The 26896-nt window shown below is 29.3% G+C and overlaps 1 protein-coding gene across 1 annotated transcript in view; it reads left to right on the top strand.

Annotated features, from left to right (window-relative positions):
- LOC149892903 (uncharacterized) overlaps positions 1-19219 on the top strand; it is a 38827-nt gene extending 19608 nt beyond the window's left edge. The window contains exons 8-14 of the mRNA XM_090081496.1: positions 817-997; positions 1164-1272; positions 11876-12081; positions 12220-12345; positions 16756-16855; positions 18579-18621; positions 18766-19219. Coding sequence (XP_089937622.1) covers positions 817-997; positions 1164-1272; positions 11876-12081; positions 12220-12345; positions 16756-16855; positions 18579-18621; positions 18766-19050 — 1050 coding nt within the window. The 3' untranslated portion in view covers positions 19051-19219. The remainder of the gene's footprint in view (positions 1-816; positions 998-1163; positions 1273-11875; positions 12082-12219; positions 12346-16755; positions 16856-18578; positions 18622-18765) is intronic.
- Positions 19220-26896: the final 7677 nt, after the last annotated feature.

Genomic DNA, 26896 nt, shown 5'->3' with positions numbered 1-26896 from the left:
TAAAGATCTTTAAAGCAGTCATGGCTTGAATGAAATGGTAGTTGGCCTCCAATTATACTTGCTGTGGCTAGTGAAACACAAAATATCAATGTAGTGTCTGCCTTAACTAAAAACCTAAAAAGGACATACACTTTATGCTTTTTTATTATGATTTTACTGAAGAATATCCGAAAAAACTGGTTTGTTCTATACCTCGTAATTGTGAATTATTTAAAAAACACATCTTGGTCGATGTAAAATACATTTTTTGTAATAGTTTTTACTATTAAGAAAATTTCCTTTTTAGGTTTGTATTTATTATTTCATTTTATTTTGATAGCTACTTGTTAAATATAGCATTTTATTAGTGTTTTGTATTTTTTACTTATTAGGTATATTACAAAAAAGGATTAAACAGCACCTGGGTCTTGACTCAATGTTACAAGACAAAGAATGAACATATTTAATCGACAACCTACCTTCGTACACAAGCTACACAATAAAAGCTTTATTTTTATTTAGTAGCTTTTGTACGGAGTCGACCTTTTATTTCTATTTTAATAGAAAAAAATAAAAAGCTAAACTACAAATAATATTCAAAATGCATAGCATAATTATTTATTCAAAACTCTAGAACTTTTGGTTTTTTAAGTCAGTTTCTTTATTACCAGTTTTTCGTCTTAATACACGGAATGCTTTGAAGGCCATTTGACTATTACTTACAATTAAAAAAAGATTTTTTTTTTTACAAGTTTTTGTTTGTTTTGTTATGCCATTTAAGTAACTTTTTTTTACGACGGAGTGTTTTATAGGTGTTTTGTGTTTTTTAATTATCAGGTATATTACAAGAAATGGTTTAACAGCACATGGTTACTCTTTACTCAATGTAACCAGACAAAGAATGAGATCTGTTTAATTGACAATCTGTCTCCTTACACAAACTACACAATAAAAGTTTTGGTGGAGAATGATGTAGAAAGCAATAGCACTTTCTTTACAATAGCAACAAAATTATCAGGTATGTAACTAACATCCTGCATCTTTAAAAACTTTCTTTTAAGCTTTAAAAGCTTATTCAATGTTTAAAAATATCCTATAACTGAGATAACCGTTATTCATAGTATAAATATTCACAATGAAAGAGTTAGTTTGTAAATTTTTGTCTTTCTGATATTTTGTTTTAGCCCCTCCGAATTATACCGATGTTCTACCAGTTGTGAAACAGGACGATATTGAAGAAGACAGATTCAAAATACAACTTATTCGTTTTTCCGAAATTAATGGCCCCATCAGGTTAATAAGTTATTTATTTTTGTTTTTTATGTCAGATATGAAAGTCTATCCCGCTTAAAAAGCTTTTTAGAATGAGTTAAACAAGTTAAAGTTAACTGCACATACTAAGTTGACATAATGAACGAGTCAGCCTACTTCAATTCCATTGCGAATAGCGGTGGAACATTAAAAATTGTTACATGGTTGAAAGTTTTAATAAGTTTATACCAATAATATTTGTAGATTAGTAAGACGCAGCTTTTAATGATGATTTTTTAGTACTACTCTTTGTTTATCGTTTAATGTAAAGAAATGTAAAAAATGGTAAAAAGAAGAGCTTCTTTTTAAAGAGATCCGGTTTTTACTGCTGTACTTGTAGCAAGAAAGTTTTAAGCTGACCTAAATGTATCAGTAACTTATTTAGTGTCAATAATATCTAAAAGAACTGTTTGATGCGAAGAAGGACACATGTTTGATGCAAAGAAGGACACATGTTTGATGCAAAGAAGGACACATGTTTGATGCGAAGAAGGAAACGAAAGGACACCAAATAGCATCAAAACGCTCAAAGTTTCAGGAATGGAAGTACAGCTTCTGGAACAAGGTGTCATAGGACACAATCTATTATTCGTTTGAAAATTAATATTATGTTTGCAATAACTCTGATATCAAATTATATTCTTCAAGTATAAATGTAAATACTAAATTTGTTCAAAGGTGCTAACATTTAAACAAAGTTTTGACACAATCAAATCACGTTATGAGTTCTATCAAAATATTATGAGGAGTTTTCACCGTCGGAAAAAGCGAACTTTTGGTCTAGAGAGAAGTTCACAATTTTATTGAGGCACATACAAGAGATGCAGATGCGCGTGTTGAGAAGCTTAGCGAATATAGGGGAATAGAAAACAAAGCTACGGCTATTGATTTGCCCAAAATCTTAACTACAGTTTATAAACTATTAAACTTCTTTAGTCGTTCTAAACTTTGGATTTTCAAAACAAAAAGTTGTCTGAGACTACATGATTTTGTATTAAATGTTGCACCAGTGATCATGAAATCGGTTGTTAACGCCATTATTGATAAATAGGTCAAGAGTGGAACATCAGTTTACGTAGATGACAATATTTTCAACCAAAGTTTTGATGAGCTTCAATTGTCAAGACATTAGAGAGTAATAAAAGTAAATAGATTTAGGAGAATAGAATTTGTGTATAAAACTTCAGTGTGTTCTTTTTGTGGACAATTGGTAGGTCGTTTACTAGTGCACATTAAGTTATACAGTGGCGAGCAAAATAATTGGTGCGAACCAAAAAAAATTAACAAATACAAGAATATCTTTGAAACAAATAAAATAAAAATTTGAATTTTTATTAGAACTTTTATTTTATTACATAAACAAACAGAAATTAATAAAAGTTAAGTTATTAAATATATATAATATATTTTAATTTTAAAAAAATGAATTCCACACCGAGCAAAATAATAGGTGTAAAATAAAAAATGAAGATGGAAGTCAATAGGGTTGCAAATTATTAATATTTTGTTGCATACCCTTTATTTTTTAATACTTCCGTGCATCTTGACGGCATTGAATCCACTAGTTTTCTGCAAACTACTACAGGAATGCTGTACCAAGCCTCCTGGAGCATCATCCACAGTTCATTTCTATTTTTTGGATTTTGTCCAGAAATTTTAAGTTTTAATTGCCTCCATAAATTTTCAATAGGATTTAGATCCAGTGACTGAGGTGGCCATTCTAAAACTTTTACATTATTGGTTGTAAACCACTTTTTCGCAGCTTTGGATGTATGTTTTGGGTCGCAGTCCTGTTGGAAATGCCAAATTATCGGCATATTTTCTTCGGCAAATGGCAACATGACATTATTTAGTATGTCTACGTATGTATATTGGGTCATAATATCTTTGATCCAAAAAAGTGGCCCCATACCGTACCAGGAAAAGCAACCCCACACCATTATATTTCCTCCGCCGTGTTTCACTGTTTTCGCAGTGAAGCGAGGTGAAAGTTCTTGCTTTGATGGTTTTCTTACATACAGTTTTCCATCAGAATTAAATAAATTAATCTTAGTTTCATCACTCCACAAAATATTACGCCATTTTTTGGTCATATCTGGTCCCCGCCAAGCAATATGATTTTTTGCAATAATTTTTCTTTTCATAATGTTCTTTCTACCAAGTAATGGTACTTTCCTCGGAGTTTGAGCTGGCAACTTACTTTCTAAAAGCCTTCTTCTAACTGTCCGAACACTAATATTTTCATTAATTTCATTTAAAATTTTTGTTGCTGGCTTGAATGGGTCTTTTTTTGAAATAATTGCAATGTGATCATCCGTACGCTGACACGTTTTGCGTGGTCTTCCTCTATTCTCATGTGATTTTTCTCGTTTTAAGGCATTTGTAACTTTATTTTGAGAACATCCCATCGTAACTGAAATTTCCTTTTAAGTTTTTTCTTGTTTTCTTAAATTTCTAATAAGTTTTCTTTCTATCGCTGTGCAATGTTTTCCTCGTCCCATTTTATATCTAATTCTAATTCAATACAAATATGATATGTTATTATTTTATATAAGTTGCATAGATATTGACCTTACCTTTATATCAACAACAAATAAAAATAATAAAGTGTTTTTATTCCTGCAGCAAACAGGTTAAATTAAACAAACACCTGTTATTTTGCTCCACCAAATTTGTAGGTTAAATATATAAATAGGGTATTCCCCTCATAAATTTGTAAGAAATCGGAAATATACTGCTTTCTGTTAAAATAAAATAAGCATAGCTTGTGTAGCAATCAGTTCCTTGATGTCACTTTATAAAATATACTGTAAAATGTCAATTTAAGTGAAATTTATTATTCACACCTATAATTTTGCTCGCCACTGTATATGATTTGGAGGCTTTTATAGAATAGAATCGTTAGTTTAGCAAGATTGATTTTTTCAAGAACAATTAATTGGCGAAACACTGTGGAGTATGCAACGTGGCTGCAAAAAGAATGGTCGGATGTTCGTATTAATATCACTGAACAAGGCGTTGTGATACGAGGAATGAATATGGCTCTAACGTGAAAAATAAGATAAATATTTTTTTTACTGATTCCTTGACAGTATTCCACGGTTTTTTTAACGCTCTTACTGGAAAGTCAAGGTTAAAGTCAATAGCGATGGGTAAGATAATAAATCGATTAAGACTATGCGCGTTGGAACTAGGAATCGCTAGTATACAATATACTAAAAACTAAGTTTACGGTCTACAGTAAAATATACTGCATATTTTACCGAAATTATACCGTAAACTAAACTTTTAACTTATTAGTTTCTTGGCCGAGCCTTAATACAATTTGATTTGCATTGTTAAAAGGCTTAAAACATTTGTTTGTTTTTTATTCAACTTTTTTGATTTTGTGTTTTCTTGTGATACTTAATATAAGTAATATTATATAACAAATATTCTTTTATCTACAACTGGTACAGTTATGTTATATGGGAAATCATTAGCATCTATTGGCCTTTGCCCCTGGTTCTCCCATGTGATATTGGTTTCATTTTTTCTTTTAACATAAATTTTAAATCATTTTTTTGGCAGGGAGAATTTGCACAACCGGACAATATAACAAACCTCTGCATAATAATGCATCGATAATTTTTCAACTGTTGCGCAACTTTAAATAGTATTCCAAGGGTAACATGTTTAACATTCCAAGGGTAACATGTTTCTCCTTTAAGCCCATCTTCTCATTTCTTTAAAAGCTTTTTAGTAGACCAAATACAACTCAACAGGGGTTTCAGAAACCGGTTCTATGTTTGAATTTGGGTCTTTTTACAAAAAAAATATTGCAAGATAGAAAATGTCCGCATCACTCTAAATTCACACAAGACTTTTATCTTTGGATTATAGAAGCCAACGATGGAACCAGACAAATTTACTTTATTTCCGAACCCAGCCCCCATCTAAAATAGTCAAATTAGCGCACGATTAAAATGATTATTTTTGATGTTGCATATCATATTTAACTACTTTAAAAGTAAAAACAAAACAAAAAAAATTGAGAAAAATTTTGACAAACTTTTTATGTTTACTTATATAAGGAATAATCACTACTAAAATTTAATATATGCGATATCATTACACTGGTCCAGCCTGTCCTAATACCACAAAAATTTGTTTTTTATTTTTGATGGGCCAGATAACCCTATAAAAATAGTAATTATAAAATTTGTTCTGCATACTCATTAGACGAAAAAAAAAGATGAAAGGGTTGATAAAAATCATCCTCAACATATTACTAAATTATTATCTTTTTACTTCATTCTTAAAGCAAACCTATTTTTTTGTAGAAAATTGCTTTTTAAAATAAATTCTTGTGTTTTCAAATAATTTTGAAAAAAAAACAGCAAAATGAACATACTCAAATGGAAACAGAAATAAAAAAAAGTAATAAAGTAATCAGAAACATATTAATCTTTTGCACAAAGTTCGAATAATATTTTTTTATTATGTTATTTATAGATTTTTTAAACTAGTTGTAAGTAATTTAATGAAGTTTTTAGTTAATCAACTGAGACAACATATCACTTGTATCAACTGAAGTCTCTAAAGTGAAATCAACAGAAATATTGTCTTCATCATTACCATGATCACTAGTATTAAGAAGCAATATATTAGCAATATTTGTTGCTTTTTCATGGACTGTGGCATTAGTAAACATGAGAACTCAGCCAATTGCTTTATCTTTTGCATATTGGTTTATTTGCTTTGAATGTATAAAATCCTGCAAACTTCATATTCGTTCACTTGCAGCTTCAGAAGTAAGAACAGAAAAGACTATGCTAAATATGGAAATTTACTTTCAATTTACTTTCATTTTCTTTATGTGACTCATCATGATCAACAAAAGATGTTAGTTGTTTGACAAATGCTGTCAGTTTTTTTGGCTTTTCCAATATATCCACACATTCAGGAAGAAGGCAAATATCTTTTACAAAAATATTGATTGTATGGGCAGCACAATCATTAAAAAAATTTTTTTGAAGTTTTCTTTCTTGACCAGTAGGTTCAACTTTGTAAGCAATAGGTTTCATATTCCTATTTTCAACAAGAATTGAATAATTAATAACATAACTCCCATTAATGTTTGAAGATGCATCAGTCACTACACTTATATATTCAGAACTATAAACGTATTCTTTTATTATACATTTTTCATCATTTAATGCATCTTTATAAAGGTACTCTTTATAATGCATTTTCTAGATGGAGGTTTATATGCAGGTCTAAGATTAACATGATGTTGCTTTTAAGCAGAAGAAGGATAAGATGGAAAATTATCCTTGCAAATAATTTATCTATATTTTTGATTTCATCTTTGTTTATTAAGTCAATATGAATTTAGTATAGTTCTTTTAGCAAGCTGCCAAGATTCTTTAAAAACAGAATGTTCAGAGGTTTGTTAAGTCATATTATCATTTCCTTTTGTTTCAACTAAAACACTCAGAATTTTATATAATTATCATTGTTATCATTATTATTACTATTACTATTATTATTATTATTATTATTATTATTATTATTATTATTATTATTATTATTATTATTATTATTATTATTATTATTATTATTATTATTATTATTATTATTATTATATTATTATTATTATTATTATTATTATTATTATTATTATTATTATTATTATTATTATTATTATTATTATTATTATTATTATTATTATTATTATTATTATTATTATTATTATTATTATTATTATTATTATTACTATTGTTATTATTATTATTTTAATGTTGTTGTTGTTGTTATTATTATCATTATTGTTATTATTATTATTATAAATTTGACTCAGATCAGAAAACTCCATAACATAAACAAAAGCAAGTAAAAAAAAGAAAACCCAAAGTACTATCTTAAAACGTTGAAGAGCAGCACAAACAACGTGATATAAAATATAACAACTTAACAAAATATAGATTTTTGTAAATCGAAGAAACAAAAATCGAAATAAAAAAAAAACACCTTAAATATGATAAGTCAAATAATAGACATGGTCCAGTAATTTAATTCATTAAGATAATATAATTATCAGATTATCAAGTCAGTCCGAAAATATTTCACAAATAAAAGTTAATAAGCTAACTAATATGTATACTAACTTTTAGCATACCAAGTTATATGGTAAAGTATACCGTTAAGTTTGTATACCATATATTGTAACCGGCAATGATAATGCAACTTAACTACTTCTTCGAAGATAATTTTGCTGACACATTAAAAAAAGTTTCCATTAGATTAATAAACAAGTTGAATGCAACTAAATGAACAGTTAGATAGGAGAAACATGTGGCTGAGCTCTTTTTGGATTAAGGCTCGATATAAATAAAGGCGGAAACTTTTAAACAGAAGGTTATTTATTGAAGAGAAGATTTTTTAGTTTGTTGTTGTGCTCTTTTGTGGAAAATATGTAACTTACATATTCTATTTTGTGGAAAACTTCACTTAGGCATTCTTTAGATTAATTTTTCAATTGAGTTTTTTAAAGCCAAAACTGAAAGAGAATTAAGTAACTTACATATTTTATTGAATCACCAAATTATTGTTATCTTTTAGTAATGAAGTTATATACTTTATTGCTAAAAGGTAACAATAAACCCATGCCGAGGATGGAAAAATTTTTCTAAAAACTTACTTATGCTCTGTGTCGTTAGATTGGCTATCCAAATATAGTAATAAAAAAGTCGTAATACCCATCAAATATCATACTTTAATGTCTTAAAAAATGTTATATTGTTTATCAGTATTATCCAAAAGTAGCTTAATAATCAATGTGAAAAAAATTATCTTTGAGGTTCAATTAATTCTAATCTTATTAAAAGGTTTGCAGTAAAAATTTACCAAAGGAACATTACTGACTTTGACAAAAATGACAACTTTGCATATTTTAGCATGGAGATCACACCCTGTAGGAGATGACAAAAATTACTCTGCAAAGCTCCATAAATTCTCTTTGATCTCAAAACTGTAAAAACTGAAACCCTTTACATCTGTCTGCAGAAGAAAAATTTGTTTTAATATCTTAATTATTCTAAAATAATAGGAAATAAAAGCACTCCACATTATTTGCATTTTTACAATATCATAAATTTTATTTTTATTCAAGATTTTCATAAACAAACAAAAAATATCAAAGTTTGAAAAAGTTAGGGGCCAGATTTAGTTCTCTATTATCTTTTTTTTATTATCACTTTCAATTTCTTTACAAGCTTTTGCTGTTAAAATCAACCAGACTTGTTTGCAGCTATTTCCCATACTCAGGGTGATCAATTGGCCTTTTTGAATCTATTCCAGTGAGATTGAAAGTTGGTGTGCAAAGCTTGTAATGCCTGTTCACTGTATTTTTCTAGTGGCTTTTTTCGTTTTTGTAATTTATCATTACTGACCTTAACTTTTGTTTCAATGAAATGATCTTTGAATTGTTTTCCTTCATCACCAAACTTTTCATGGAAACTAGGCTCCAAGCTCTGACCCTTGGACATATGATTGATGGATGCATCAAGCTTCCTGTGTCAACACTGTGTTAACTTGTACTTGTACAAGATCCTGAGTGCTCAAGATTGGAACATCACTGAAGAGTCTTTTTGCACTAGAGGAACCTAAAAGTTCTCATTACAGCAAATGACTACCTTCAGTGTTTTAAATTCAAAGTAATCTTGTTTAACTTTTTTTAACTCTATTCAATTACAACTTTCTCATTCAATGGACTTTATTAAAACCCTTAACAATGTTTCACTAAATAAAAGATACTTAAGTTACCTTTGGTTAGTGGTAAAGGGCGACCAACGCCTGCATGAGGTAGTTCAACTGTCCCATGTGGAGAAGAATCTTTGACAGCAACATATGCGGTTGCAATTTGTTACCTTATATTTTTCCGACATTTGAATGTGTTACAGTTTTGTGAGATACCTCTTCCAACAATGGAGAGACAGTCTGAGCATCTTCTTTGAATTTGAGTTATTTCCAATTTTTCTCGATTATTAGTCGGTGCTTTTCAAAACATTTGGATCAAAAAAAAAAGAAGATTAGGCAATCACAGTACTTGTCTCTTGCTGCTGGTCGAACCTTGACAGATGTGAAACCAAAAAGAGGTGGTAGTATGACATCTGCTCCAATTTTTTTTCATATGGTGAATCGGCAAGCATCACAAAGTCTAAGAGGCACTCTGTGAAATCAAGGCTAGATAAAAGTATGCTCCCCAACTCATCAACCATAATGTTCGTGAGAGCCCTGAAAAGAGTTACAAAAGCTCATCAGATATTCTATAAAAAAAATGTATATATGCTTAGAAATCTAATGATGAGAGAAAAAGTGAAATAAAAAGAGAAGAAATCGTTTGAAAACATTTCCTTGAGCAATTTTTATGCAGAGAAAACAGAGAGTTTTTCTGCAGTCATAATGAGATTTGGATTGATTTGGCATTCTTTTTGTTCAGTTTCAATTTAGTAAAAATCCAAAAGTTTCTAAAGTAATTTTTTTGAAATCTTTGTTAATTTAAACAGAAAAAAAGCAAAAAGTTTTAAATATTTGATTACAATTATTTTACAGAATATGCTGAATGCTGAAATATCTTTAACGTTAAAAATATAAGAGCAATTTAAAATATGAACAACAGCTCTTTCCGAAAATAACCCTATATGCAATTTTTTGTAATAATTAGCAACTGTAAACCAGTACAACTATATCAATTTGGAACATTGTCAAAATTAGTTGTCATTACTGCTGTTTAAATGCTAAAAGCTTTGAATGCTGTTATTTACAATTTTTTATAAAGTAAAAAAACTTAAAAGTAAAATATTTTCTTCAAACGAATGTAGAGGATTTTAGTTTTTACAGTTTTGAGATCAGGAAGGAGTCAAAATTGTTGCCACCAAAGGGTTTTTATGGAGCTTTCCAGAGTAACTTTTGTCATCTACTACAGTGTATAAGATCGGAAATCAAGACAAATTTTAATTTCCCAATAAAGTATGCTGGACTTTTGTTAAGAATCTAAGGAAATGGTTCAAGAAAGAAATGAAAATATTTTGTTCTCTCAATACCCATGGCAAAGAAAAGTAAAAAAAGTATTCAAAAAGTTGTTAGTTTGCTGCGTAATATTTCTGGATGAACTATAAAAATAAGAAAGTGATTGTCTCCTAACCTTGCTTCAGCTAATCGGACTATAATGAATTGACATGGACTTTCTTTACCTGAGCCATCATACTTTAATGTAGACCTTTTTATAGTCCAGTTGCATGTTAAGCGTAAGTCATTCGAGATATATCGAGTTCCTATTCTCTCTAGAAACTGTAAAACACAGCTAGTTATCACTTTAACAGGACATCAGTAATTTGCTTTTGTATTATGCTAATTAGTGGATCATTTTGTGGTATAAACCTTTTTAAATGTAGTAAGTTAATGGGTAATAATTGTTCTCATTTATAGCCATATTGCACAACAACCACTCATTTACCTTGATTACATATGAAAATAAACTTTTAAAAAAATAAAATTTAACAAAACATCTACATTACAAGCCAAAATTTTTTTGCATAAAGTTAGTTAATACTACTTTAAGCAAGAAACATGTTTGGAACGGAATAGGAAAAAAAATTGAATAGAAACACAATTAAAAAAGCGTTGTAGCAACCAAAGAATACTTTTGAAGCAAATTCTTCGAAAGGATTATCTCTCAGGGCTTCAGCATACCATCTGAAAAGTCTTCGGATGATATGGCGTTTTCAAATTAATAATGATACGATCAGATGTACACATCACTCTCTTTACGAGTTCTTTATTAGTTTTGGAGAATTTTCTTTAGGGCTCCTGTAACTTCTTGAAGCTTTGTTACTTACTCTTGTGCCTCCTCACTGAGCATGTCAATTGGCAAAGCTATTTGATTAACGAATGACTACTATGAATTAGAACTTTAAGCAGGCCATGTGGCAAGCAGTAATATAGATATAGGTTCACAAATCGTCCAGCTGCTTGGACACTGAAGTTTCTATATCGAAAAGAAGCAATAAAATATTCTGTTGATGTGCATAAAAAAACATGCAGTATCCTAATGATGAAGACATCCCATTGGAGAAACTCAGCATTCATCTTTGGATTTTGAAAATAGCCATTTTTTAAGATGCTGAACCACCCGACCTCCGCATATTAATTAAAACCAAAACATCTTTGCAAAATTTTTTTTGAATGGAAACCTTTACGTTTTGAATATTTTTTTATTGATGATGATGATCTTCATTTCGATCACTTCTATTTTGTTAACTAATCTTATTGTTGCTTATTTTGAGAAGACATTCCGGTATTCAGATCCAAGCGTAGAGAGTTAAAATCTCGTAGTTTAGCCCAGTTTTAGTTTATGGAAGATTCTTCTCTTCATCTTAGTCATTTAGTTTTTGGTGGTTTAAGTGATTTGGTTTAAAAACTCTCCACACATATTTTTTTGGGTATTGTTTTAAAAAAATTAGTTCCCTTCAGTGTTTTGATTTTTAACATATTGTTGTTGAATAGAACTGAAGCAAATTTACCTTTTTTAAAACTTATTTAGAGACTACCATGTAATGGTTAAAAAACTTGAGAGTTCAAATTTACCTGAGATTAACCCGGCATCATATTCCAATATAGATATTCAAAGAAAGCTGGATGGCATCTACCTTGCAGGAATTATTTCAGATAAATCACAAACAACATTTTCAGTTGGCTCTGGCTTAACTTCTAAACGTAAAAAAAGAGAAAGTCAAATAACAGCTATTGGTGAGATACTTTGCTGTTGAAAGAAATCTTTATTGAAATTTTCATTTTCAAATAGTCTTTATTTTGTTTGTTTCAAAAAATTTTGAGCCTATTTTTCTATACATTATATTTGTAATCAAAATTGAAGCTTCAAATTAGATGTTAGAAATCCATCACTTTCTTCTGAAACTTACTACACTGTGTTTCTACGCGGCTACGTCTCAGACAGCGTGTATCAAACAACTGGATATTATACTCCTGTTAAAACAGCCAAGAGTCCCTCAAGTAAGTAGATTTACGTTTGGAGGCTTTGTATTAAACGACATAATGCCAATATACTTAAACTGTCACTGTTATCTTTCAAAAAGTTAAGAAAAAATGACAGAATGAAGTGTCATAAAACAATTTCTCTTTACTTTTACAAGATTTTTTCGGAAGTAAGTTGAAAAAGGTTAACTATAAAGTTCAAATTTGACTCGTCCATTATTGACCAATCCATTTTATGGAACAATCAAAGAAGTAAGAACTGCTAAATCTTTTTTTTTTTATTGATTTTGCGAACTAACTTTAATTTTTTGCTTATAATTCAACGGAAAGTTTTGCTATAAAGGCTCTTCTTCGATATTTGAAAAGTGGATGCATTATATTTTCACAAAGAAAACAGTTTATTCCTTTGTATTGCTGTGCAAAGATTTCAATTTGAAAAATGGTTCGCCTAGTAAAGACCTACCTTTTTGTTTACAACAAAGCAAAAAACTAAAATAGGAAACACTTCCATATTTGGAAGCCTTGGAATTCAGTGTATTGGACTCTTTAGTCTAAAGCAAGTAAACGTTGACTAGATCGAATGTTTACTTTGGTTTTGGTATTGGAATTTTTTCTGAAATGCCTTACAAAGAGTTGTTTGCAGTAGTATTCTAGATTGCAGAAAACAAATACATACCTGATTCATTTAACAAGTAAAAGGCATAAGCAGGAAACAAGTGAGATTAAAAACTCTTGAAAAGATTTAAATGTGTAGAACCAGTGGCTTCAGCAGGCTGTCTGTTGATTTGTTATACCTTGATGCTAAAAGCATATATAATATTGTTGTGCCTTGGATTTCAGCAGTTCAAAAGTAGGCAGCAATTAATTAGGCTGTAAGGAAACAAGCAGATAGAAAGTTTGATCAGAGCAGAGAGAGGAAAAAAAAGTCCTCTCGCAAATTTCACAAATTCTGTGTTAATGTCATTAAAAGTGAGTAAGTTCCACCCATGGTCATATCTAAACGATAGAAACGGCTTTAGATAAGGAAGGAGATGGTGCTCAAGAAACCAAGATTTTGTTGAAATGAAACATTTTGTCGAATGGTTAGAACACTTTGCTAGTTGGTAAAACCCTTTAAAAAAAAAAGTGTTTTCAAAATTGTTTGTGTTGCATTCTACAAAGATTAAACTATGGCAATTGCAATTGAAGGCTTTGGCTCATTTGGATATTGGCCAAGTTTAAGAGCTATTTTTCAATTAAAAGTTTTTGAATTATAATTTGTTTGTCAAAGAGTTTTTCCACCAATCAAGTCTAGTAACAAATGTAATGGTCTTTTAATCAATTGGCCACCTATTGTTGAGAATGAAAGAGTAATTCGTTTAACTGTATTTTTTTAAATAAAGCATAAAGTTGTCTTAACAGATTGTCATTAAATTGCAACAACTTTCTCTTTTTCTTATGAAGGTACTTTAATTCACGAGAACGAATCTAAAAGTGCTGTAAAGACGGAAAAATTTTAAAATTATGTGCATTCTCTCTTTAAAACACTTATCCGGGGATGTTACCAAAATTTCTTGCTATCATAGAAAGAAAATTAAGCCAAGAATTCACATCCTCTGAAAATTCTGTGGAGTACCCTAAAAACATCCTCAACGCGATAGTGCTTTACAGTTAAAAAATGAAGGAGATATAATTTTCACCTAAAAAGTTACTTTCTGAGACACTTAACGGTGTAATGATAATTAGTAAGACATTCAAGTCATTGTTTTGAGAATTTAGATTATTCACGATCTGAATTCTAAGAATGTCTTTGTACCATCTATTATCTATATCCATCAATTCTAAGAATATTCCACGATGACATCGAAACAATCATTCAGAATATTCTTTATGATTGCTAATTTGCGACAATTTGGCTGATAACACTTAAAAAATTCATTGTTTAGTGTCGGAGAATCTCTAATAACAGTCATCCGTTCAAAAGAAGCCTAAAAACATGGTTTAAATGACAGTCCTCCTTTTGGTCCACTTCCGAAAAGACTTAAAGAAAAATCAAAAGGTGTTTAAATATAGATCAACGACTGCCTCAAGCTTGTCGTTAGGGTTATTGAGAAGCAATATCTAATGCCAGGCACCCAAAGCAAAACAATCTTGAATGACAACGCAAAGTCTTACCATGCATTTGTCATTTGAGATTACCTGAACAACAATCCCATTGCAATAATACACCGTCCACCGCATTCACTGAATATGGCAGCTTGTAGTTTTTGAGAATTTAGCAAAATCAAACATTACCTGACTGACTAAAGTTTCAGATTACAGTAATAGTAGCCGCAATACTCAAAGAAGAGAGGCTAGAGAGGTAGTTGAGGATACTTCAGCAATATAGAAGTAATAAGAGGGAATACGTTATTTTTTGATTGAACTATAGTTTTAACTATTATGTTCTTGTGTTATTTTAATTCATTATATTATTGTTTCCGGAAAACCCAAGGTAACTTAAGAACTCGATTAGATTGTTTTTAATCAGTAACTAAAACATTTCTAACGTTACTAGCGTGTAAAAGTATATAAATAGCTAACTTTTTCAAGTATTTTTTTTCATAACTTTTTGCCTTTTTACTGAAAATGAATGAAGCTTTTACCAATTGTTCCACTAGTCTGATTGCATAGTAAAACTAACTCAAATAATTGATAACTTGTAATGGAAGGAAGAAATTTATGTTTTTTTATCACCATAATCATTAAAAATTTTAAACAAATGAAAAATATTTAAAATAAAATATTTGAGAGCATGAAGTAGAAAAAAAAAGAAAAATTTCATTAGAAACTCTCATCTTCAACGGGTCAAAAATTGAGGATTTCGACAAAAACAATTTGATAAAAACAATTTGAACTGGTCACTGAAGTTGGGCACCTAATCAATTTGTAAGAGTTTTTAACTGAAAAGTCATATCTTTTAACTTAAGTTCTTGGTTTTATCAGAGAAGAAATAAAGGGATCAAGGGATGTAGAACTGTTTTGGTCTGTATAAAAGATTTCTGGAATTGAAAGAATGCATCAAATATCTTCAAAGAACTTCATAAAGTTCTTAAAATGGTATAGCAAATTAAACATCAGACTCGTTTCAGCTTTTATTCGAAGGTCCCACCATGAGAAAAAGCTGCAAGAAAATATATTAATTTTCAAGATAAACAGATCCAAATTAAGATGAGAATTCAATAAATTTATATGGCAAAGCATTCTTTTTTATATTAAGAATAAAAATTTTATTTTCTTGATATAAAAAGGTATGCTTTGCCATAATATTTGTTATAAAAAAACTTTTGTTTAAGAAAACTTTTTCTAGCATAAATCTTTTCTTTTTTTCTTTCCCCAATTTAGAAATTTTACTTATTTGCCAAAGTATTAGGGAATTTACATCTGAATAGTGATGGAAACTCGACTATTTTATATTGAAAAAAATCAAAACAGACATGTAAAAAATCATTTTTTGGAAAGTTACCATTTTTTAAGAAGTTAATTTTTAGATATGCATAGGGGAGATTCCCTTACACAGTGTCTCCTTGAACCCTGAGCCAATTCACTTTATTTGATCAGTTAGTCAAAATACTTATCAGTTAGTCAAAATATCATGTGCCGTGCAATCGGTAAAATAAATTGCTATTTCATTCAATTTTAATTATCGGAGGTGGTTTTTAGTGCAAGTTATAATTGAAATACGTTGTTTATGGTCTGGATTTTATCGTCCCATTTCTTTTTTACAATTGAAAAAAATCACCTAGAGTTATTATAGATTTAAGAATATAAATGTCAATATATTTTGATCACAAGTTAGATTGTTGGAGCTCTAATTGATGCATAGCACTTTTTTTTCGTCTTTAACTTTAGAGTGCCATTTTACGCGTAGAAAAAATCTTTCGTTTAAAACATTATCATAAAGGTTTATATTTAAACAAACATTTGAAACATTTTTAACTGGTGTAACTAATTAATTAATTAGTAATTATTTACGTTAAACATTCTGATACCAAACAGAACTTCCTCGTTATTGCCTATATTTTAAAGATATTTACTAAAATTATTTGCACAAGTTGTTTTTTTTTAAAACTTTACCTATAAAAACAAAAAAGTATACCAGTGTAATGTATCTTTTTAAATGAGAAAAGAGGAAACGCAGAACCTAAGGGTTTTTGAATTTAATGAATATTTAATAGCAGAAATTTTTAATAAGTTGTTATAAGATGATTATTAAATGATAGCAAGATGGTTTTAAGATGATTTCAAGATACTTGTATGGTGATTAGAAGATGATCCCATGATTGTAAGATGATCATAAGATGATGATAGCATGATTTTAGCACGATTATAACGTAAAATAAAATAACGCAAAATAGTGAAAAGCAAGTTGACATTTATGAACAGAAACAAAATATAATTTTATTTTAGATAATTCTCTCTCCATTATTATTGGAACGGTAGTGGGAGTTGGCACTCTAATTTTGCTTCTTATTGGAGCTGCTAGCTATTTTATCATTCGTCGCTATAGGTATGGCTTTTCAATTGTATTTGTAAAGTTTTATAAATGTCGTTTTTGTTCAGTTTCAGTTTTGTTCAGTCATTTTTATAAGTTGAATAAATCTAATTTTTTTATTGTAATAATCCACATGATAAATAGTACATGAGTTTGAAGACATTTATATTCTTGAATCTATAAATCTCATAATATTTTTGATTTTATCTCCCATGTCCATCCTAATCGAGTTTGTTTTATCAGTGGTAATGTTTAGGTAAACAAGTATAAATCTTCTACAGAGGAAAGTTGCATCGGTGTCAAGTTTACAATTAGATAAAAATCCCATTTACTTATCAAACGTTGACAAAAAATGATTACAGGGTGTAAGAAAAGTTAGAGAACGGGATTGCAAAATCAAAGTAAATTATATGTTGAGCGTTATACATCATTCCTAAAATGATTTATTCTGTCAGAAAAATTGTTCTAAAAAAAATTGAATTAAAATTAAGTGCGTCACATTCAAGCTTTTTTGATGGATGCTTTTGGTCTATTGAAATCCTATGGTATTTTTGCTCGCATGTAAACACCATCCACACCCATTAGGCATGATTTTAATGACCCAACATACAAATTAAAATGCCAACTTTTCATGATCGAATGAATAATATCTTGGAATGAAGTCAATATATGAGCTTTAATGGAAGTCTTACTGCATGCAAAGATTCATATTTATAAATGAATCTATGCATGCAATCTGTGTGTGTTACCAAGAAAAATCATTTTTAAACCCTTGGTGTAATCATTTGGAAACTCAAGTATCGTAACAAACACTAATAAGTAAATTTGGTACTAAAACTTTAAATTTAATTCATGTTCACTGATTTTTTATGAACATCCTCCTGCTTATTCAACCTCGATTTTAGTATTAAAAAATCAATTTTTATATCAGACTTGTATCCAGATTTCTTTAAAAGCAATTATCATTTTGAGAGGTGTTTTATATATATTCATATATTCACATATATATATATATATATATATATATACATCCTCTTCTTAGAAAAACTAGTTGAAATTGTAATTCAGGTGACAGTTTTTTAAATTAAAATTTGATATTATCTTATTCAGAAAAAAATCCTCTACAACATGATCAAAAAATATTTGCAAAAAGTTTATTCAATAATTAATTAAGAACAAAAGAATAAGCATAGTCATAACTATTTCATTCCACCCTCTATTTCATTCTACCCTGTTTTACTATACTATTCCAATGAGATCAAATTCTTTCCGTCGATTTTTTTACTGAATTTGAAAAGCTCAATTTTTCAATGTTTTAAAGTAGAATATTAGTTGAAAAAAAAGTTAAGAGTATGGTATGATAATGCTTTAGTTGTTTCATTCCATTTAGACTTTCAGAGCTTATTATTTTATGTGGTTAATTTACATTATTGAAGGAACAAAATTTACCGAAAGCTACTAATCAAGTTTATTGCTCTTATTTTTGATGCCATGAATAGTTATTAAAACTATTTAAATAAGGCCTCGTAAATGAAATACAATTAAATTAGAAACGGCATAGAGGAAGCTTATCAATTTTATCAGGCTTCTTGTTGAAAGCATTTCAACCAAAACTTAAATCATTACACAAACTGTTTTCAACCTATTTATACTTTTTGTTTTTTATTTAATGGTGTTTAATGAGTTATTTTAATTTGTGACTTCTTTCAAAACTTTCTTGTTTAAATACACTTTCCAGGAAAAAGATGAGAGCTTTTCAAGAACAAATTGTCAGAGAAGAAGTATGTTCCATTTATAGTATATTTTAGTTGTTTCGTTTTTAGTTGTTTTGTTTTTTTTTGTGTTGTGGGAATTTTTTCAAACTCTCTTGTCTATTTTACTCATCCATTCATATCAATTTATTTTATGATATGACTTTACAAAAGGAAAAGAAGACCGAGCAAGAAATGAAGCGAATTGACAACACATATCATCCAGATACATTTGTAAACTCTAATAGCTCGTACCAAGGTTTAGCTGATGCAATATCAGAAGGAATTTATGAACGTGTTATTGATTTAAATCCATATGAGATCCCTCAAAATTTAAACTCATCTCTTGAAAATAGCAATAAAACCCCAAGAACTCTTTCAATAACCAATTCACATCACGACGAAAAAACTAATGACGGCAGCGAAGAAGTCAGTCAAGATTATTTGGTTATGTTATGAATCAATCGTGTTGATAATTAGTTTATATTTTAAATAAAAATTTTTTGTATATTTTTCAGTATTTGATGGCTGTTCAAAATATATTGCATGTAATAAATAACTAAATAACAAATAAAACAACGAATAATAATTGTAACTTTATGCTTTATTAGAAACTGAATTCTTTTTCTTTTTGTTTCACTTTAATTGTTTTATTTAATGATATTGAAAACTTTGAAATGCAGTTTGAATTTAAAACACACATCTTTACTGAACGCGTTTTAAGAAATAAAACAAACGAAGAATGCAATAAAATGGAAATTTTATGGCGAGTTTTTTGTTTTTGAATTTAAAAAATTTGTTAAGTGAGTAGATTTTGGGTTAACAGCTACAGACCTCAAAAACAAAACTATATGGAACTGGTGATAGAAAAAAGACAAGGAATTAAAAAGAAAATGAAAACAACAATAAACAAACACTTCTAAATATTGATTGTTAGATTTTGACAAAAAAAATGAAGATAAAAGGAATTCTAATAAACCTTTTCCTTTCCAGCACAGTAATTACTCACATCACTGACGTCATTTTCTTTGGAACAGGTAGGATCTTTAACTTGACAAACATAACTATATCAAATTTATTAAGATCAGAAAAAAAGACACGTTTCTGACTATCATGCGCTATAGAAATCAAATATCGAACTGTGATTAAATGACTATAACTCTATGGGATTCTCTCCAAATCCTTGCAATTTTCCAAGAGATCAAAAGAAACAAAATTGCCCTAACTTCATCTCTTTAGAAGAACAGTAAGAAGGAGATATGCAGCTTTCTTTGACGTCTCACATCCTTGCTTCAAGAAATTTAGCTTTCAGAGTGAAAATATTGTTTAATAAAATTATATTTGTATATAAACTTGGCTTAATATTTCAGTAACTTTTCTTTATTACTGTTTTAGGTACGACAGTTGACTAAATCGATTAATGTATATTTCAAGGTTGACAAAAATTGATTAATACTTTTTAAAACCACATAAGTCGACTAAAAGTCAATTCAGTTGAAATATTTGAATAAAAACTTTATTATAATTATATACTCTAATGTTTCTTAAGAATTTATTTTTTAGATTTTAATTCATCTAATCTATTAGATGAATTAAAATCGAATAAAAAAACATAATAAAAAGGAAAATACAATCACAAAGTAAAGAAAAAAAACAGAGGAGTATTTGATATCATTTTTAACAACAATTAAAGCAAGAAATTAAAAAAAATTTGATTATCAAAAAACAGTTGTTTAGATAGTTGGGGGCGGATTGGCGGCTAAAAACTTTCTGGGGTGGCAGATTTATAAAACGTTTTCGCATCCTTAACTGAGTACCATAACACATCACCTAACATTTTGTTTTCAAAAGCATCAACTGGTGCAATCAACACCATAATGAGAAAAAGGAAACATGTTAATGAAATGGTGGTAAATACAGTAAGATAAGAGTTAAGTTTATGTGATACAGCAAATTAGATTCAATGTTCAGATATTTCGGTTGAATTAAAAAAACCGCAATGATTGATATTCTTAAGCACGGCTCAATCTTTACAAATAATTTATCTTTACAAGATAAACTACTTATGAAGATATCTCTTTACTAATTGGTCAGTATCATAACTGTGTTAAAGACTGATAAAATTAAATCAAGTGAAAAAATAGAAAAAGGATGTTAGAATGATTAGCCGATTAAATCTACTTTTAGTCAATTAAATTGACTATTGGATTTTTCAAAGTCGACTCATTTTAACTTTCGACTAGTCAACTTTTAGTCGATTTAGTTAAAGTCGATAACAAGATTTGTTTGAATAAAAGAAACTCTAAGCAATTTTTGTTATTGCTCTGCACACCATTTTAAGTTATTTGAGGCACATGCTATCGAATCATCAACCCCTTAAAATTCTCTTTTGGAAATAATCTAAAGCACTGCACTCTGTTTAACTACAGCCTTGTGCTTTGGAAAATGCTCTAAGAGAGAAAACTCAATCATTGTTTATTGCATAATGGAGCCCAAGGATCGAAGCAGTCATTCTGTAAAAAAAAATCTTTTGGAAATTATCTTATTGTAATTGACCAACATTTCAGATTTTTATCATCATTTTAGAAACCAAAATTAGAGATTGTAAAAAAAACTCACTTTTTTAATATACTTTATATACAGTAGGAGGAATATTTTGGTGTTTAAAGGTATTGTGTAAAAATATCTCTTAATTAGAAAATAGTTTTTGTTTGCCACAAGCAAGGAATTTTTAAGAGAGCTCGACCTTCTCACCGAAAAGTCAACCGTTCACCTTAAACATTTCAGCGAAAACAGCAATAAAGTGCGTTCTTTTAAAAAAAAGTTGTAGTTTTGAGTTTGTTGCTTTCACTACTTTCTGATGGCAGTTAACAACATGAGACTTCCTATTTGATTCCCTCAATTCAATCTGGATCACAATTTTAAGGTCCTAAATGGTTTTCTAATAATCTAAACCAAATTTGCTCATCTGAGAATTATATTTTGAAAGAGGCAACAAAAGTCGCAGAGAACCTTAAACTTGATGAAACCAGGTTTCATCAACTCAGCACATCTGGTTTCATCAAGAAACTCAATGAATCCAGGTGTGCAGAGAAAAAAATTGAAAACAAAGATCTTCAACCACAAAAAAGAATTCCCTTAAAGTAGCCAGGTAATTTTCTTCGCTAAAAAGAAGTATATGGGAATAGTATTTTTAAGGGTTTCGACGTTGCTTTAACGTTGTTTTCAACGTCTTGTGCCTGCTGGGACCTACACACTTAACCACACATACACATTTTTGACTGATCATTTCAAAAACATAACTACCCCCTTCCTTTGCGCGAGATGTATTATATGGACGATCGCTTTAAGTAGTTATTTACAAATCAAAGTTATGAAATCAAAGCGCAAATATATGATTTTTAAATTCGTTAGGGATAACTTTTTACATAATAAACTATTCATATATTTTTAAAATCAAAAATCAAAACAAAGTTTATTTTGATGCTTCTACAAAAATGTCATAATTAATTAAAAGTTTTCTAACTTTAAACAAGGTGAAAAACACTTTCCTGGCTCAGTAAGTTCAGTCGGTTCGTTCGTGAGGCGACGCATTTGTTTGGAGTATAATGAAAGTAATATTGGTAAAATTTATGGTTTCGTTAAATCAGATGGAAAACTGGATATTTCTTGATTGTCAAATGAAAAGCTTTATTTATAAAGCGACACGCTTTTTATCTTGATACGGTACAAGTATTTCGTTTTCTTACCACTTTCCCGACAATAAATTCATCCCTTTCGGCTACTAAACTCTTAGCTACTGCTGTCTGCATTTTTATTTCTTTAATTGAAAGTAATTTAGGTGCATGGGAAGCTGATTTTTCACTGAAACTTTCATTTGGTGCCGTCACTTCGTCTATATCTGACTCAGATGAATCGGATGAAGTACAGTTTTTGGAAATAAAACGCGCGATACCTTTCCGTTCTTTTTATAAGTCAAAATTGTATGCCTGCAATTTGGTTATGCAATAGGGAACCAACCAAAATTTTTTTAAAAAAATGAGTTATTAATTGGAAAATAAGCTAATTATAAAAACCTGTGATAATATTCTACTTATAGTCACAGCAAGAAGCTGAAAAGGTATTTGTTAATAATTTCATCTTGTAAAACTGAAATTTTGTCTAGTTTTAAAATTGTTTTTCTTATTTATCTCGAAATATTGTAAATTTTGGTTAGTTCCCTAATGCATAACTGGGTCCATTTAATTTTCCATCTTGCTATTGGAAAATAAGTTTAAGGCATACGATTTAATTATTCGTTTGATCTAGATCCAGAAAAATAAACAAACGTCATTGGCTTGTGGTCCAATAGAGCTTTAAAACTTTTTCAATAGAAACATAAATGCAGCTTTTATATTCTCCATACGACGCAAAAGCCTCTTTCTCTCTGATGCTGCATTCAGCTGATGTATATGATCTACCTACTTAGCATATTGCTTTCTTCTCAACACCTTAAAAAACATCATTATATTTTTTCTTCCTACTAAAATTTTATATTTTTGTTAAGTGACTCGCATAGTGCTGTTGTCTCTTCACTAAACTCTTCAATGAATTTTGACATATACGTGCACATAGTAAGATAATTACGTAGCTCACTGCAGCTGGCGCTCTCGCATTCATAATGGACTCTAATATATTTGGTTCAGGACTAGTTCCATTTTCGGATGCTTCCATGGAATACCAAAAAACTTAGTTTTTTGTTGATCAATACTGTATTTAAAACTTATTTAACTTCAAGCCTAATTAAAGTGCTTTAAAATACAGTAGCTTTAATTTCTATGGTAAATTCAACTCAACTGAGGTCTTATAATATCGTTACTGATAATTTTTACTCCATCTATGTTGAAATTTATCATTAGCAAACAATCTAATTTCTAAATTCGATTAGTTTCTCAGGAATCTGTAAAATATGTGCTTGTAATAAACTAGCCATAGGACTTTAACGGAAATAATTCAAAAGAATTTTGAATTATTAGTTTTATTTGATTAAAATTACTAAACAAATTTGATTAAAATTACTAAACAAACACACAAATTTATAAATTTGAGAACTTTTTTCGTGTAAATAATGCCTGTCAATGATAAAATAGATCTGTAAGGATAATTTTAAAATGGCTAAAAAAGTATAGCGAAATTTAAAAAAGCTTAAAGTTTTTTGTCAAGATCTGTTTTTATTCAATTTTTTGGTCCGTCATTCACCAGCTTGGTCCTTCATTCACCAGACTTTTTTATAATTCATTTGATAATGCAAAACCTTTTAAAAAGTTATCCAAATTTAAAATTATTTTGCAAAATACGGCCAGATATTTCATGTTTTCGTTTTTCATATTTCAATTATTATTTCATTTATCATAAAAAGCACATAATAACCCTTTAGTTTTTCTCAAATAAAAGTATATATAGCTGGTAAATCATATTATGTTAATATTAAATACTTAGCAATGCTTCCCGTTTGCCATAACTTGGCTTTTATAAATTCTTTAAAACTGTGACATTTTTTCTTCTTTCTTGTAAATATTTTATGTATAAGTTATTTATCCTTAACTGTATATATTTCTATTGTAGAACAACTTAAATATGACAACTTTAGGACGTTTTAAATAAGACACCCTACAGTGCTTTATTTTAGACCAGTTTAAGACAACTTTAAGACGTCTTAAATAAGACAACTTTAAAGGCGTTTTTAATTAGACGACTTACAATCTTTCATTTGAGACCAGTTTAAGACATCTTTAATACCAATTTCAAGTCGTCTTAATTTTGTTTTTAAGACGACTTGTTGTTGGGTGGGAAACGTCCAAAAACACGTCTTTAACTAGTTGCAGACGTTTAGACGGGTTAAAGATAAGTTATATACGTTTTAAAGTCGTCTTATGTTGGGTAAGCTGCTCTTTCTGAAGGCATTGAACCATTTCTTCTAATCATTTCAAGGCCATAGTGACATTTGTCTGAGCATTTTACATTAAAACAAAAGTATCTTCTAGTTCCACCAGAAGTCCACTCAACAAGAGAAATTGAAAATCTTTCTCTGCTTAACTTTTTTTGCTGAAGCTCCTGAGTAATTTTTAATTTCATTGAGTTTGCATAGTTCATAACAATTGCGTTTATAGCATGTCGATCATCAGGGATTTGTAGTCCTTGAGATTTTCAGCCATTTTTAATATCTCTTCAGCTTTGTTACCTATTTTATCAAATAGGTAGCAGAGCTTGGCTGCATAGTTTTTGACGTATTTGAGACAACTTTGGTTGGCAAAGTTTTATGTTTGTGCTTTAAATGATACAAGAAACTTGAAGTTAATGAATGGAATTTTAGTTCAACTGAACAATGTTGGCACTTGAATATTGAATTGTCTTTAATTTCTGACAAAAAAATGCATCCAAACTTTAAAACGAATTTTTTTAGACAACATTGTAAATGGCGACCAGGCTATTTGTACAACCGCACTGAAAACATAGTACAATCTCTCTAATTCGAATTTTATGGGGAAAAGTAAAAGTTCGAATTAAGGAGATTTTCGAATTATAGAATATTGAATTTTATGGGGAAAAGTAAAAGTTCGAATTAAGGAGATTTTCGAATTATAAAATGTTTACTCTTCTCAATCGCATTTCACGGTGACTTTACATTTAATCGAACTACGGAGGTTTTCGAATTGCGGAGATTCGAATTAGAGAGATTTACTGTTTATTATTTATTTACATTTCACAGCGGTACGAGATAAAAGTTTATTGTCAATAAACGGTAAATTTTTTTGATTTTTAAAACAACTTTAAATATTAAAACGCTTAAAACGCTTTTTCAAATTATTCGATTAATCTTTTAGAAACTAATCGATTTACGATTAACTTTTTTTAATTGATTAATCGTTAAACGATTATCATCCCTATAATTAGCTTGATTTACACAAAATTGGTCGATGAACTAGTGCAAAATTAAAGTAATATGAATTTCATATTTCTTTACTTCTGCACTAGTTCATTGTTGGAAATTCTTTTGATATTTCGGTTATTAAAGTGGTTTCACAAACTGCTTTATTATTTAAAATAAAAATGCGGTTTGTTGGACTCAACTTCGCACCGTTATTCAATTGCAAGATCCTAAAATCACACAAACTAAAACATAGTATGCCATATTTTGAGTAAAAATACATTCTGATAATGACTAATCAAGATAGTTTTTCCAAACTTTTTTCCTACATATAGCATGAAAGTTACTTAGCTATTTAGAACTTATTATGACATGTTAATAGAGTACCAGTTAAACGAAAAAGGAAACTTCAAATATCTATCGATGTTATGTAATTAATAACAATAAACTAAAAACCGAAAACGTCAATATTGGTCGAGAAAGATCATCAAGGAGGCTTGAATTTGCGGGAGAACCAAAATAAATTTAATTGAACTAAATATCTCAAGACAACAAAAGTGAATTATAACGATAGAGTATTCTATGATAGTCTTTTATTTTACACGGAAAAGCCTCGAAAGACGGTAAAAAAAATTGCAATCAAATGGTTTAGACCATGGATCGGGAACCTTTTTTAACCGAAGAGCCATAACGGCTAAAAAAAATTCAAAATAGTAATGAAGAGCCACAAAAATACAAAATTTTAAATTTTTTTTTTTTTATTGACTTGAAATCATAAAATGAAATTCACATATTATACTAAGTAGATAGAAAAATCTATAGTTGATAAACGATAAGCCACATTTTTTTGAGAGCCACTATTCTTCAAGAAAAGAGCCGCATGTGGCTCCGGAGCCGCAGGTTTAGACAGTACTGGTTTAGACAGTGCGAGGAAGTGACTGTAAAACGCGTTAACAAAAACGAGTATGTACGTCAAGGAGTAGCACTAGTTACTTCAAAGATACACTAGTTACTTCAAAGATATGAGCTCTCCTCTGTGTTTATTTTGTCTCAGTCAGATCCACTCACAACGGAGCAGTTAGTTTTTTAAAAGCTTTTACTTAGCTACAATTCGCAATATTTGCGCCTGCTGTAGTAGCTTGAATATGGTCTTTAACAATATCAGTAGTTGCAATTCTGAATATTTTGTTGGTGCCAAATCGACTTACTGTGACATTGGGTCTTATGCTCATGAAGCTACTGTACTAAAGTTTGTTCCGGTGCTAATACTCGAATTTATTTCTATCATTTCTGAAAAATTTCTATGATATTTTAACAACTTATACAATTCCTCTGTGGGATTAAATAAAGCTCTAATAACAATTCAAGCACTCGAATCTATAGTCTATAATTCTTTAA

The sequence above is a fragment of the Hydra viridissima genome, unplaced genomic scaffold (assembly GCF_058129835.1).
Source record: "Hydra viridissima isolate aposymbiotic clone 2 unplaced genomic scaffold, HvirCarnegie_v1 scaffold_1, whole genome shotgun sequence".
Lineage (NCBI taxonomy): Eukaryota > Metazoa > Cnidaria > Hydrozoa > Anthoathecata > Hydridae > Hydra > Hydra viridissima.
This window is presented reverse-complemented; position numbering and strand designations above follow the sequence as displayed.